Source organism: Salvelinus fontinalis, unplaced genomic scaffold (assembly GCF_029448725.1).
Source record: "Salvelinus fontinalis isolate EN_2023a unplaced genomic scaffold, ASM2944872v1 scaffold_1250, whole genome shotgun sequence".
NCBI classification, from domain to species: domain Eukaryota; kingdom Metazoa; phylum Chordata; class Actinopteri; order Salmoniformes; family Salmonidae; genus Salvelinus; species Salvelinus fontinalis.
This window is the reverse complement of record NW_026601459.1, coordinates 27,652-40,452: the sequence shown is the minus strand read 5'-3', so window position 1 is coordinate 40,452 and position 12,801 is coordinate 27,652. Positions and strand designations below refer to the sequence as shown.

The window sequence follows — 12,801 nt, the reverse complement described above, 5'->3', positions numbered from 1 at the left end:
CTGATTTTCCTTCACTCTGCTGTCCAACTCATCCCAAACCATCTCAATTGGGTTGAGGGCGGGTGATTGTGGAAGCCAGGTCATCTGAGGCAGCACTCCATCACTCTCCTGGTCAAATAGCCTTTACACAGCCTGGAGGTGTGTTTTGGGTCACTGTCCGTTGAAAAACAAATGATGAAAGTCCAAATTTGTCACTTAGTCATTAAAACTATTTTTTCAACCACTCTACAAATTTCTTGTTAACAAACTATAGTTTTGGCAAGTCGGTTAGGACATCTACATTGTGCATGACACAATACATTTTTCGAACAATTATTTACAGACAGATTATTTCACTTATAATTCACTATATCACAATTCCAGTTGATCAGAAGTTGACATACGCTAAGCTGACTGTGCCTGTAAACAGCTTGGAAAATTCCAGAAAATTATGTCATGGCTTTAGAAGCTGATGATAGGCTAATTGACACCATTTGAGTCAATTGGAGGTGTACCTGTGGATGTATTTCAAGGCCTACCTTCAAACTCAGTGCCTCTTTGCTTGACATCATGGGAAAATCAAAAGAAATCAGCCAAGACCTCAAGTCTGGTTCATCCTTGGGAGCAATTTCCAAATGCCTGAAGGTACCACGTTCATCTGTACAAACAATAGTACGCAAGTATAAACACCATGGGACCACGCAGCCTTCATATATTGAAACAACATCTCAAGACATCAGTCAGGAAGTTAAAGCTTGGTCGCAAATGGGTCTTCCAAATTGACAATGACCTCAAGCAGACTTCCAAAGTTGTGGCAAAATGGCTTAAGGACAACAAAGTCAAGGTATTGGAGTGGCCATCACAAAGCCCTGACCTCAATCCTATAGAACATTTGTGGACAGAACTGAAAAAGCGTGTCTGAGCAAGGAAGCCTACAAACCTGACTCAGTTACACCAGCTCTGTCAGGAGGAATAGGCCAAAATTCACCCAACTTATTGTGGGAAGCTTGTGGAAGGCTACCCGAAACGTTTGACCCAAGTGAAACAATTTAAAGGCAATGCTACCAAATACTAATTGAGTGTACGTAAACTTCTGACCCACTGGGAATGTGATGAAAGAAATAAAAGTTAAAATAAATAATTCTCTCTACTATTATTCTGACATATCACATTCTTAAAATGAAGTGGTGATCCTAACTGACCTAAGACAGGGAATTTTTACTAGGATCAAATGTCAGGAATTGTGAAAAACTGAGTTTAAATGTATTTGGCTAAGGTGTATGTCAACTCCCGACTTCAATTGTATGTAAATAAGGTATTTGTTTTTTATTTTTTATAAATTTGCAAACATTCTAAAAACCTGTTTCGCTTTGTCATTAAGGGGTATTGTATGTAGATTATTTGTTTTCAATGTAATACATTTTTAAATAAGGCTGTAACATAACAAAATGTGGAAATAGGGAAGGGGTCTGAATATTTTCCAAATGCACTGAACGTGTTCGTGAGAGTCATATTAGTGTGTTGCCCAAACTGTTTGGATGCTCCAGGCAAAAGTTGGCAGATCGGATGTACCGGCTTTAGACGAATCCCAAGACGCTTGGGGATCGTAGAGCAAAACGGAGAACAATATTGTGTTCGTGAGAGTCTCATCTTTCCATAGAGGGGTCATAATAGTTTGTAGGCCAAACCGTGCTGAAGCTACAGACAATTTTGTGAAGTCTCACGGTCTGACAAATGCTATAGCTCTGTCACCTGCTAAAAAACAGATATCTCTGTCTTAAACTGATGGATTTTTTTAACTAGGCAAGTTAGTTAAGAACAAATTCTTATTTACAATGACAGCCTAGGAACAATGGATTAACTGCCTTGTTCAGGGGCAGAATGACAGATTTATACCTTGTCAGCTCGGGGATTTGATTTACCAACCTTTCGGTTACTGGCCCAACGCTCTAACTACTAGGCTACCTGCCACGCCGTATTATGCTTATTAGTTTTCCGCGGGGCGCGGACATCGACCTTAGGGGGTTTTGAAAGGAGAAACATACGTTTACGCAAGATTGAACACATAAAAAGAAAATACACACCAAACTAACAGGACAACATTTGTGCAATGCGTAATAGATAGTGCTGGGGCTAATTTGAAAGCAGATAACTATTTTAAACATGAAGTTAGAAGAAAACCCAAACCAATTTATGTGTGTGAAATCATCAGACATGTGATGAAACATGTCTAGCAGATATCTCAAAGTTGCATTTTGCCACAGATCTATAAAGATGGGTGCTCTAAAACTGAACTAGGGTCTTGATGTTCTCTTGACAGTGCTAGGGATCAGCCCTCTCCCATCACTCTGTGAAAATGTCTGTTACATTTCTGTCTGTTTCCCCTGCTTCACCAAACGATGGGCTCAGCTCCTCAGCAGACCTCCGATCATGCACCTATCAATCCTAAATCTGATTCTAAGAATGTATATATCTACACAATGTCAGACACACAAGGAGCTGAGCCTTGGAGCATAATGTCTCCTCATTATGGTGGAAGGGGCCACTCACCATCTTTAGCCCCAGATGGAACGCACCATAGTAGCTCATTAGTACTTTCAGGTGAAAGAAATGGTGGGAAAACAACAACAACAACAAGATCATCAAATACTTCACCAACTCTCCGACTATCTTAAATCCCCAATATTTTCAATATTTACAGAATTATATTTTGAGAATTGTATTACATTATTGAACTTCAACATCATAACATGCATGTGGATGGTGCCGGAGTGGAAGGCTGCCGTTTTATTGGCTCTTAACCAACCGTGCTATTTTGTTTGTTTTTTCGCATTGTTTGTAACTTAATTTGTATATAATGTTGCTGCTAAAGTCTCTTATGACCGAAAATAACTTCTGGACATCAGAGCAGTGATAACTCACCTTGAATTGGACAAATAAAACTATAATTAAAAACTGTAATATCTTGTGTTTCACCGCGTCGTAGCTGAACGACGACATGGATAACATACAGCTGGCGGGTTATACACTAGAACAGCAGCCTCTGGTAAGACAATGGGTGGCGGTCTATGTATATTTGTAAACAACAGCTGGTGCACGATATCTAAGGAAGTCTCGAGGTTTTGCTCGCCTGAGGTATAGTATCTCATGATAAGCTGTAGACCACACTATCTACCAAGAGAGTTTTCATCTGTACTTTTTGTAGCTGTCTACATACCACCATAGACCAATGCTGGCACTAAGACCGCACTCAATTAACTGTATACCGCCATAAGCAAATAGCAAAACGCTCATCCAGAGGCGGTGCTCCTAGTACCCGGGGACTTTAATGCAGGGAAACTTACATCAGTTTTACCAAATCGCTATCAGCATGTTAAATGTGCAACCAGAGGGAAAAAAACTCTACACCACCTTTACTCCACACACAGATACGCGTAAAAATCTCTCCCTCGCCCTCCATTTGGCAAATCTGACCATAATTATAGCCTCCTGATTCCTGCTTACAAGCAAAAAATTAAACAGGAAGCGCCAGTGACTCGGTCAGTAAAAAAATGGTCAGATGAAGCAGATGCTAAACTACAGGACTGTTTTGCTAGCACAGACTGGAATATGTTCCGGGATTCTTCTGATGGCATTGAGGAGTACACCACATCAGTCATTGGCGTCAGTGCATCGATGACGTCGTCCCAACAGTGACTGTATGTACATATCCTAACCAGAAGCCATGGATTACAGGCAACATCTACATTGAGTTAAAGGGTAGAGCTGCCACTTTCAAGGAGTGGGACTCTAACCCAGAAGCGGATAAGAAATCCCGCTATGCCATCCGACGAGCCACCAAACAGGCAAAGTATCAATACAGGACTAAGAACGAATCGTACTACACCGGCTCCGACCCTCGTCGGATGTGGCAGGGCTTGCAAACTATTAAAGACAAAGGGATCAAATTATTATTTGGTAACATTGCCTTTAAATTGCTTAACTTGGGTCAAACGTTTCGGGAAGCCTTCCACAAGCTTCCCACAATAAGTTGGGTGAATTTTGGCCCATTCCTCCTTACAGAGTTGGTGTAACTGAGTCAGGTTTGTAGGCCTCCTTGCTCGCACACACTTTTTCAGTTCGGCCCACAAATCTTCTATAGGATTGAGGTCAGGGCTTTGTGATGGCCACTCCAATACCTTGACTTTGTTGTCCTTAAGCCATTTTGCCACAACTTTGGAAGTATGCTTGGGGTCAATGTCCATTTGGAAGACCCATTTGCAACCAAGCTTTAACTTCCCGACTGATGTCTTGAGATGTTGTTTCAATATATCTACATAATTTTCCTGCCTCATGATGCCATCTATTTGTGAAGTGCACCAGTACCTCCTGCAGCAAAGCACCCCCACAACGTGATGCTGCCACCCCCGTACGTTACGGTTGGGATGGTGTTCTTCGGCTTGCAAGCCTCCCCCTTGTTCCTCCAAACATAACGATGGTCATTATGGCCAAACAGTTCTATTTTTGTTTCATCAGACCAGAGGACATTTCTCCAAAAAGTACAATATTTGTCCCCATGTGCAGTTGCAAACCGTAGTCTGGCTTTTTTATGGCGGTTTTGGAGCAGTGGCTCCTTCCTTGTTGAGCGGCCTTTCAGGTTATGTCGATATAGGACTCGTTTTACTGTGGATATAGATACTTTTGAACCAGTTTCCTCCAGCATCTTCACCAGGTCCTTTGCTGTTGTTCTGTGATTGATTTGCACGTTTTGCACCAAAGTACGTTCATCTCTAGGAGACAGATGGCGTCTCCTTCCTGAGCGGTATGACGGCTGTGTGGTCCCATGGTGTTTATACTTGCGTACTATTGTTTGTACAGATGAACGTTGTACCTTCAGGTGTTTGGAAATTGCTCCCAAGGATGAACCAGACTTGTGGAGGTCTACAATTGTTTTCTGAGGTCTTGGCTGATTTCTTTTGATTTCCCCATGACGTCAAGCAAAGAGGCACTGGGTTTGAAGGTAGGCCTTGAAATACATCCACAGGTACACCTCCAATTGAATCAAATGGTGTCAATTAGCCTATCAGAAGTTTCTAAAGCCATAACATCATTTTCTGGAATTTTCCAAGCTGTTTACAGGCACAGTCAACTTAGTGTATGTAAACTTCTGACCCACTGGAATTGTGTTGCATAGTCATCTAAGACACTGCATCTCAGTGCAAGAGGCGTCGCTGCAGTACCTGGATCAATTCCAGGCTGCATTTAATCAGGCGGTGTTTGGGAGTCCCATAGGGCGGCGCACAATTGGCCCAGCGTTGTACGGGTGTCATTGTAAATTAGAATTTGTTCATAACTGATTTGCCTAGTTAAATAAAGTTTTTTTTTTTTAAGTCTAATAAATTGCCTACCCATGTCCTGAATGCTGTAACCTATTCACAGTTTATTCACATCAGTTTGTATACTTGGAAATAAAACAATAGCCAACGACAACAAGAGTATTGTAACGACCCTGGGTTTATACGGAAATCGACTATGCCGTTCGAGCATGCTTTTGTGGCACAGTCGATAGCGCGCCGGACCTCGGGGTAGGAGGTCGAGGGTTCGAGACCTGCTCCCTGCTGTTTCATTACATTGGTGTCAGAAGTGGGATCGGACCTCGCATCCACGACAGTGTGTGTGCTTGGCCGGTGAGCGCGTTCCTGTAAGACGTAAAGTCGCAAGCTAGCGCGAGGACGCGCTCTTTGAAAGGAGGGAGTAGTGTAACGACCCTGGGTTTATAAGCGCGGAAATCGACTCTGCCGTTCGAGCATGCTTTTGCAGCACAGTCGATAGCGCGCCGGACCTCGGGGTAGGAGGTCGAGGGTTCGAGACCTGCTCCCTGCTGTTACATTACAGTATATAGCCGAGTCTCAATTCAAGGGCTGTAGATGCTGGATGTGTAGCCTCACCTCAAACCGCCGTGCAATTGTAATGTCTCCAAAATTGCCAGAGGGCGCAGTTCCTGATCGGGACACAAAACCCTTTACGGCTTTGTTGGATTGGTAAACATGTTTTAACGCGAAATTATAGAGAATGCATTGTCGGATGGGAGGCTATTTGAGGAGCGCTCGGGGCATCTATCTAATTTCTCACTGAGTTGAAGCATAGGTTGGGCTCCATTATAAAGCCAACCTCTCCACTAAAACACGGCCCAATTTGGAGTGTGGTTTTATCATGCAGGAAGGATGGATGGTAAAAATCATTTTTTTCTGACATCTTTGGTACGCTGAGATTATTATTTGTTTTGTGTCTGCAAGATGGAGCCGCAAATGATTTCCTACTTCGTTTTCTTGGTTTTTGCGTTTTCAGAAAACGTCGGATGTATTAGAGGAAGGGTTGGACCTAAAGTGACCGAAAAGGTTAGTAGAGCATCGTGCTATCATGTTATTTTATGCGACGTCGGAGAATACACAAACACAGGCTTGCCTCACGGGGGGAATTCGATGGAAGCCTTCAAAGAACAGCTGCATTGTTGAATACATAGCACGAGAACATACATGTTCATAACAGGTATAGCGCAATAACAGCACACTGTATTTATCCTATTCTTACGTTAAACGACTTGGTAGCCTACACATATCGACATAGGAGCTAGAAATAGTTCACCGGAGATTAAACTCAACATAGCTTTTTTTATACAAGTAGGCTGGCTACTGCCAAATGGGCGCAAGGCATTGAATGGAAGGAGTCGGACTATAAAAGCCAAGCTATTCCACATAATATGCTACACTCATTCCCCATTGCACCATTTAGGAAAATATCCGTTTATAAATGCAACTTGTAGGCCTATGTTTATGGGATATCTCGGCCATTCAAATGTGTATAATAAGTATTTACAATCCATAAATGTGTAAATATAAAGTGGGCCTATTTAGGTAAACGTCAAAGGTTCAGATTGTTCTACTCTCAGTGACTTTAAGCTTGTGCAACTAGATGAGACATTTTCTCCAGTTCACCAATATATCATAGGACTCAAATATGATCACTTCTGTTTTACATTTCTCAAAAAACTCTCCTCTATAAACTTTACTGTATAACTCTACAGTCTACAGTATATGAATACATCATTGAAGCTAGTATGTTTTGTGTTTGTCTCCCTATCCCAGGTGTTCTTTGACATCACTGTGGCAGGTCATGAAGTTGGCCGGATCGTGATTGGCCTGTTTGGAGATGTTGTTCCCCTGACTGTGAATAACTTTGTGGCTCTTGCCACAGGGGAGGTAAGCCTACTGTATGCTGTCTGTGAAATCTGTTATTGTCGTGTGATTAAACAACACAAAGGAAAGCATCTGAATACCAATATATCTGCTTTGGCAGAGTAGACTGAACATGCTGGCTTCATCTCAAATGGCACCCTATTCCCTAAATTGTGTACTTCTTTACCAGGGCCCATAGGGGCTCTTGTCAAAAGTAGTCCACTAAGTTGGGAATATGGTGCCATTTACAGTATTTGATTCTAACACGCGGTTGCTAGCGAATGGATCACCAGCATCCTGGAGGGAAATGGATAAGCGGTACTCATTTGAATTTCCAAAATCATTGTTTTTGCAGAAAGGATATGGCTACAAAGGAAGTACGTTTCACCGGGTGATCAAGGACTTCATGATCCAAGGAGGTGACTTCACAGCTGGAGATGGAAATGGAGGTAAGAAAGATTTAAGGATGATCACGTAGAGTATGACCTGTCTTTAGACATTTGATCTCATTTTGAATGTTGGGAATAGTAACAATAATAATAATTCATTTAATTTGTAAAGCGTGTTTCTCATAGGGCATCAACAAAGCAGAAAAGGTGGTTATGTACACTCCCTTAAAGTTCTCAGTGGGCCCGTCCTAGAGGGAACCCTATTCCCTGTAGAGTGCACTACTTTTGACATGGGCTCATAGTCTCCAGTCCCAGTGTCTCCATCTGTCACCACACAGTCCCTAAATGCTGTTTACTCATTTGCTGGCACAGGTAGAAGCATTTACGGGAACCAATTTGCTGATGAGAACTTCAAGCTGAAGCACATGGGAGCAGGTTGGGTCAGCATGGCCAACGCGGGCCCAGACACCAATGGCTCTCAGTTCTTCATCACTGCATCCAGGGCTCCTTGGCTGGACGGGAAGCACGTGGTGTTTGGGAAGATCCTGGAGGGCATGGTAAGTGGAGGCACACTACTGGAGGCTCACAATTTGCTGTTAGGGCATGGTAAGTGGAGGCACACTACTGGAGGCTCACAATTTGCTGTTAGAGTTTGAATTGTATTGTGGCCACAGACATTGGAAAATCATCCGTCACTCACACATTCACTCACACAGACACACACACACACACACACACAGGTGATACATAGTTGTCCAATTCAACACTAATACATATTCTAATCTTATTTTTTCAGTCTGTGGTTCACACCATCGAGCTCCAAGACACAAATGACCGGAACCTGCCCTACACAGAGTGTGTCATTGTCAACAGTGGGAAGATAGAAGTCAAAGAGCCATTTATTGTGGATGTGGAGGGTTGGTAGGGTTATCACTATGCGTGTTACTGTATTCAGAGAAATATTATGCAGTTGTTTAAGGCTCTCTGATGTGTATACTAACTTTTAACAAAATGAATACAGTCATTATGAGAAGATGTCATTTACAATTTATATCTTAAAACCGTTGTAATTTAGTTTGTTAACCTACACTCATTAACTGCCAAAATTATCAGTATGTCATTTGCACTATCCACTCAGCACTTTGTCATGCTAAGCTGAAATAACTTTTAGTTTTTTACAATGTTGAAAGACTACACAAAGTATACAATACTTTACTTATTTTCACATATCAAATGTAATCACAGCAGCTGTATGTTGAGAAATGTGTTTGAATATGTTAACGAGGTTCCCTTTGTGAGTATGTTTTATTATTTATGAGAAATTAAATTGTGGGGATTAATCTGGACAATGTAGTAGCAAGCTGCAAAGTTAATAATATTTAAAAAACTATTGCACAATTGCATAGAAAATTGCTAGTGATTACATCAGGGCAATTCCACTGTAACCGAATTACACTTTGACTCGGATGTTTCACTTTAAAATGTATGCCAAACAAAAACATAGATTTCCAAGTTTAACAAACCATATAACTCCATGCACAATGAGTACTTTGAACAATTTACACTTACATTTACTTAAAGAACTGTGCAGATGCAAAGTTTGGTAATAGAATTACGGTAAAATCTCCATCAGTTTCTTATGCAACCACGTTTTCCAATAATTAAGATTAAAATATTTATGCAGAAAGAATGGGGTGTCAGTTATGACATGACACCTTCAGTTTGAAATATTTTATGTTGGTTATTGAACTACAGTAGGTGAAGTGGATTTACATCTGGTAACGGAATTATGGTAATGGTATTGCATCATGGATCCCTGATCTGTACTAAACAGAAATGCATAACGAAGGATATGAATATCATTCTCATCATGGTGATGTATCCTGAATAGGTACACATAGGTAGAAACATGCAATATCCTTGTTTTGCATATTAGAGTTTTTTTCTACACACTGGCTATTATTGTAATGAGCATTTGGTTGGTATGCACCAGAGTACAGTACAGTATAGCACAGTAGAGTAGATATGTTCAGCACTCTTCAACATTGTGTTTTGATGTACTTTTTCTGGTAGATGTTGTCCAAGACCAATTTTCCATCTGTTTGACCAGAAATCAAAGTCCAACATTTTTGGATGGATTTTTTGGGGGATATATATATGTGTATGTAACCGATGTGAAATGGCTGTCTAGTTAGCGGTGGTGCGCGTTTCAATCGGTGACGTCACTCGCTCGGAGACGTGAAGTAGTCGTTCCCCTTGCTCTGCAAGGGCCGCTGCTTTTGTGGCGCGATGGGTAACGATGCTTCGTGGGTGTCAGTTGTCTATGTGTGCAGAGAGTCCCTGGTTCGAGCCCGGGTCGGGGCGAGGAACGGACGAAATCATGTTATGCCATGATTTCTCAAGAATATAGACTCTTAGCTTTGATTTGACACCCAATTTGACATGCTCCTATGAAGTTCACATGTTGGTGCTCATGGATCCTTTTAGATGGAAATGCCCTTTGTCATATGGGAATAACATTCTTTTAAAATTTTCATCCATAGATTATATGTTTTAAAAAACCTAGCAATTCATCAATCTTCATAAACAGTAGCTCGCCTTTCAGAGATATCCACAAGCATATCATATACAGTTGAACTTGGAAGTTTACATACACTTAGGTTGGAGTCATTAAAACTCGTTTTTCAACCACTCACTTACAGCTTGTCAATGAAAGATGACATTAAAAATAAAAGTTATTTTGTGTGTGCTTGGTCTTGTGTATTCTGAACTATGTAACTCCTATCTTCTGATCATTTCCTCATAATGTTCTTTCCTCATAATGTATTCTTTCCAAATAGACCTAGTTTTGGCATGTCAGAATCATGTAATTACACATGAATAGCAGTTACCTTTGGATATGTCTATTTAGACGGAATTCTAAATTTACATCTAAGAGGTTTTAATGTTCGCCTTGGGGGAGGAACGGGGACCAGAGCATAAAGCACCGCCCAATACAAGTTGTAGTCTTTCAGAGACTGGAAAAAATGTCTGCTTGTATATTTATCAATGAATCCGCCAATAGGAACACCTCTGAAATACGTCCAATGGATCTATCGAACAAGGACAACCATATCAACACCCTCAAAAACGTATAGTGCGATCAGTATAAAAAAGAGCCTTCGTGAAATGCTGCGAAGCAGGACTACATTCATTTTTGGATCACTGACCTGCCTTTCTCCTGGGCAATTACATATCACTGTCCTAGAAATGCCTCAGAAATTATGAAAACAAGCACAGATTCCCCCAGGGGGAAATTCCCCTTTAAGAACAATTGGGAGGGTCGTGTTAATTTAGTCTCTCTAATGAGTCATGTAGAAGAAATAGGCTCTGCAAATGATGATACAAGGAAGAGTAGCTGCTGCCTTGGCATCCATCAGTGGAGGCTCCTCAGAGGAAGGGGAGGACCATCCTCCTCAGTGAAATTTCATGAAAATAGTGAAACATTTAAAAGGTTATCCTTTTTACATAAAACTATATTAAATATTATAAAACTATATTAAATACATAAAACTTGATTAAATAAAAATGTTTTGCAGTGAAGGTGTCACAAACGTCGTAAGGATTATTGGACCAAAGTGCAGCGTGGTATGGGTTCAACATTTTATTTAGTGAACCGGCAACAAAAAAATATATAAAGCACAAACGAAACGTGACGCTAGAGGTGCAACATGCACTCACTCCAAACAAGATCCCACAAAACACAGTGGGGAAACGGCTACCTAAATATTATCTCCAATCAGAGACAACAATAAACAGCTGCCTCTGATTGGGAACCATACCAGGCCAACATAGACATACAATAACCTAGATAACCCACCCAAGTCACACCCCGACCTAACCAACATAGAGATTAAAAGGCTCTCTATGGTCAGGGCGTGACAGAAGGTCTACAATGAAGGTCTACAATAACTTCAACAGCACGGTCTGGGGTAGCACCGTGGTGCAGCTCCTCCTCTGGCTACATTGACTTTAATTCAAAACCTAAGAGGCTCATAGAACTCACCCCCTTCCATAGACATACATGGTAATTATGACCACTTCCGGAGGACGTCCTCCAACCAATCAAACTTTTGCAGTATGAATTGACATGTTGTCCATCCAATCATATAATTAGGTTCAGGAATGAACCTATTGAGTTGTATTGTGATTGTGCCACAGAGCATTATCAGGGTTTTATGTGTTGAGTAGCTTGGTGACATTGTTGGTTAGAGATTAAGAGTGAAAAGTGATACTTGAGCATTGTTTATATATTATTCAACTCTAATTATTTTTTTCAAATTACAGGAAACTGAGGCATATTATAAATAGTTTTCTTGGTTTTAGAACTTTATTTTTGTGTCCAGTAAGTGCAATTTATTTCAATTTGCCTTGCTAACTTCAGTAGCTAGCTAGCTACTGTACCAGCGTGAGTGTGCAGTTTTCTGTGCCAGAATGGTAGAATGGCCAACGCTGCTGAAAATGTTGTGGAATTTTTGTTGAAGAACCCGTTTCATTCTCTGGGGTACACGGAAAAGGTATGAATTAAAAGCGAGCGTCGACCTCTGCCTGAGATCAGTTTCATGAAGAAGGATGAAAAGGTGAGGGTGTTCAATACCACCTGGTATCAAAAGTTGATAGGGAGCCTTTCATCAAGCCACCTGTATTGCTGGACTTGCCTGCGTTTTTGGGCAGGCAAGAATTTACATTTAGAGGACACGGCGAGATGGAAAGTTCCGCCGACAAGGGCTTGCAGAGGTAACGTGAACTCAATCACTTTTGTACATCGCCTTGGTCCGTACAATTAACCTTATTTTAGAGCCCCAAAAACGTAATAGTTTCAGATCAACTGTAATGTTAATACCATTGTTAAGCACAATTTCTCCCCTTTCCAACAGAATCAATTACATGACTTCCACGCTGCCAGTTTCTGCATGATTCAAGAAGGCAATGAACTCCGTTGGGTCTTTTTAAAAATGGCGGGTGGGTAAGCGAAAAATAATGCGTGATAGTGATCTGTCCAACTTATCACCTTATCGCCTCTAAAATGTAAATAAAACACTAAAGAGTTTATATAATGTGTCATTACATACCTATTTGAAGGTTTGTGTCGAATTTGAATCAGGTTTTTAGGGTGATGCTAAAGTGATCTTTGAGAGTCATGATCGCTTGCGGTGATGGCGCAAAAAATTACTAGGTAT

The 12,801-nt window shown here is 41.1% G+C and overlaps 1 protein-coding gene across 2 annotated transcripts; it reads left to right on the top strand.

The window, feature by feature from the left end:
* Positions 1-5,733: 5,733 nt before the first annotated feature.
* LOC129848877 (peptidyl-prolyl cis-trans isomerase C-like) lies at positions 5,734-10,331 on the top strand. Of its 2 annotated transcripts, XM_055915975.1 has the most exons (6): positions 5,734-6,189; positions 6,307-6,356; positions 7,104-7,217; positions 7,549-7,642; positions 7,955-8,139; positions 8,379-10,331. In XM_055915975.1, the coding sequence occupies exons 1-6, from the start codon at positions 6,183-6,185 to the stop codon at positions 8,505-8,507; spliced, it is 579 nt and encodes a 192-aa protein (XP_055771950.1). In that variant the 5' UTR covers positions 5,734-6,182; the 3' UTR covers positions 8,508-10,331. The 2 variants fall into 2 exon arrangements, with proteins under 2 accessions (XP_055771950.1, XP_055771949.1); XM_055915974.1 differs by having other exon boundaries at positions 5,737-6,356.
* The last annotated feature ends 2,470 nt before the right edge of the window (positions 10,332-12,801 follow it).

Coding starts and splice junctions, on each gene's coding strand:
- LOC129848877 (XM_055915974.1), top strand. CDS start 6,255: ATGGAGCCGCAAATGATTTCCTACTTCGTTTTCTTGGTTTTTGCGTTT. Junction 7,218..7,548: donor TGGCTCTTGCCACAGGGGAG/GTAAGCCTACTG, acceptor TTGTTTTTGCAG/AAAGGATATGGCTACAAAGG. Junction 7,643..7,954: donor AGCTGGAGATGGAAATGGAG/GTAAGAAAGATT, acceptor TTGCTGGCACAG/GTAGAAGCATTTACGGGAAC.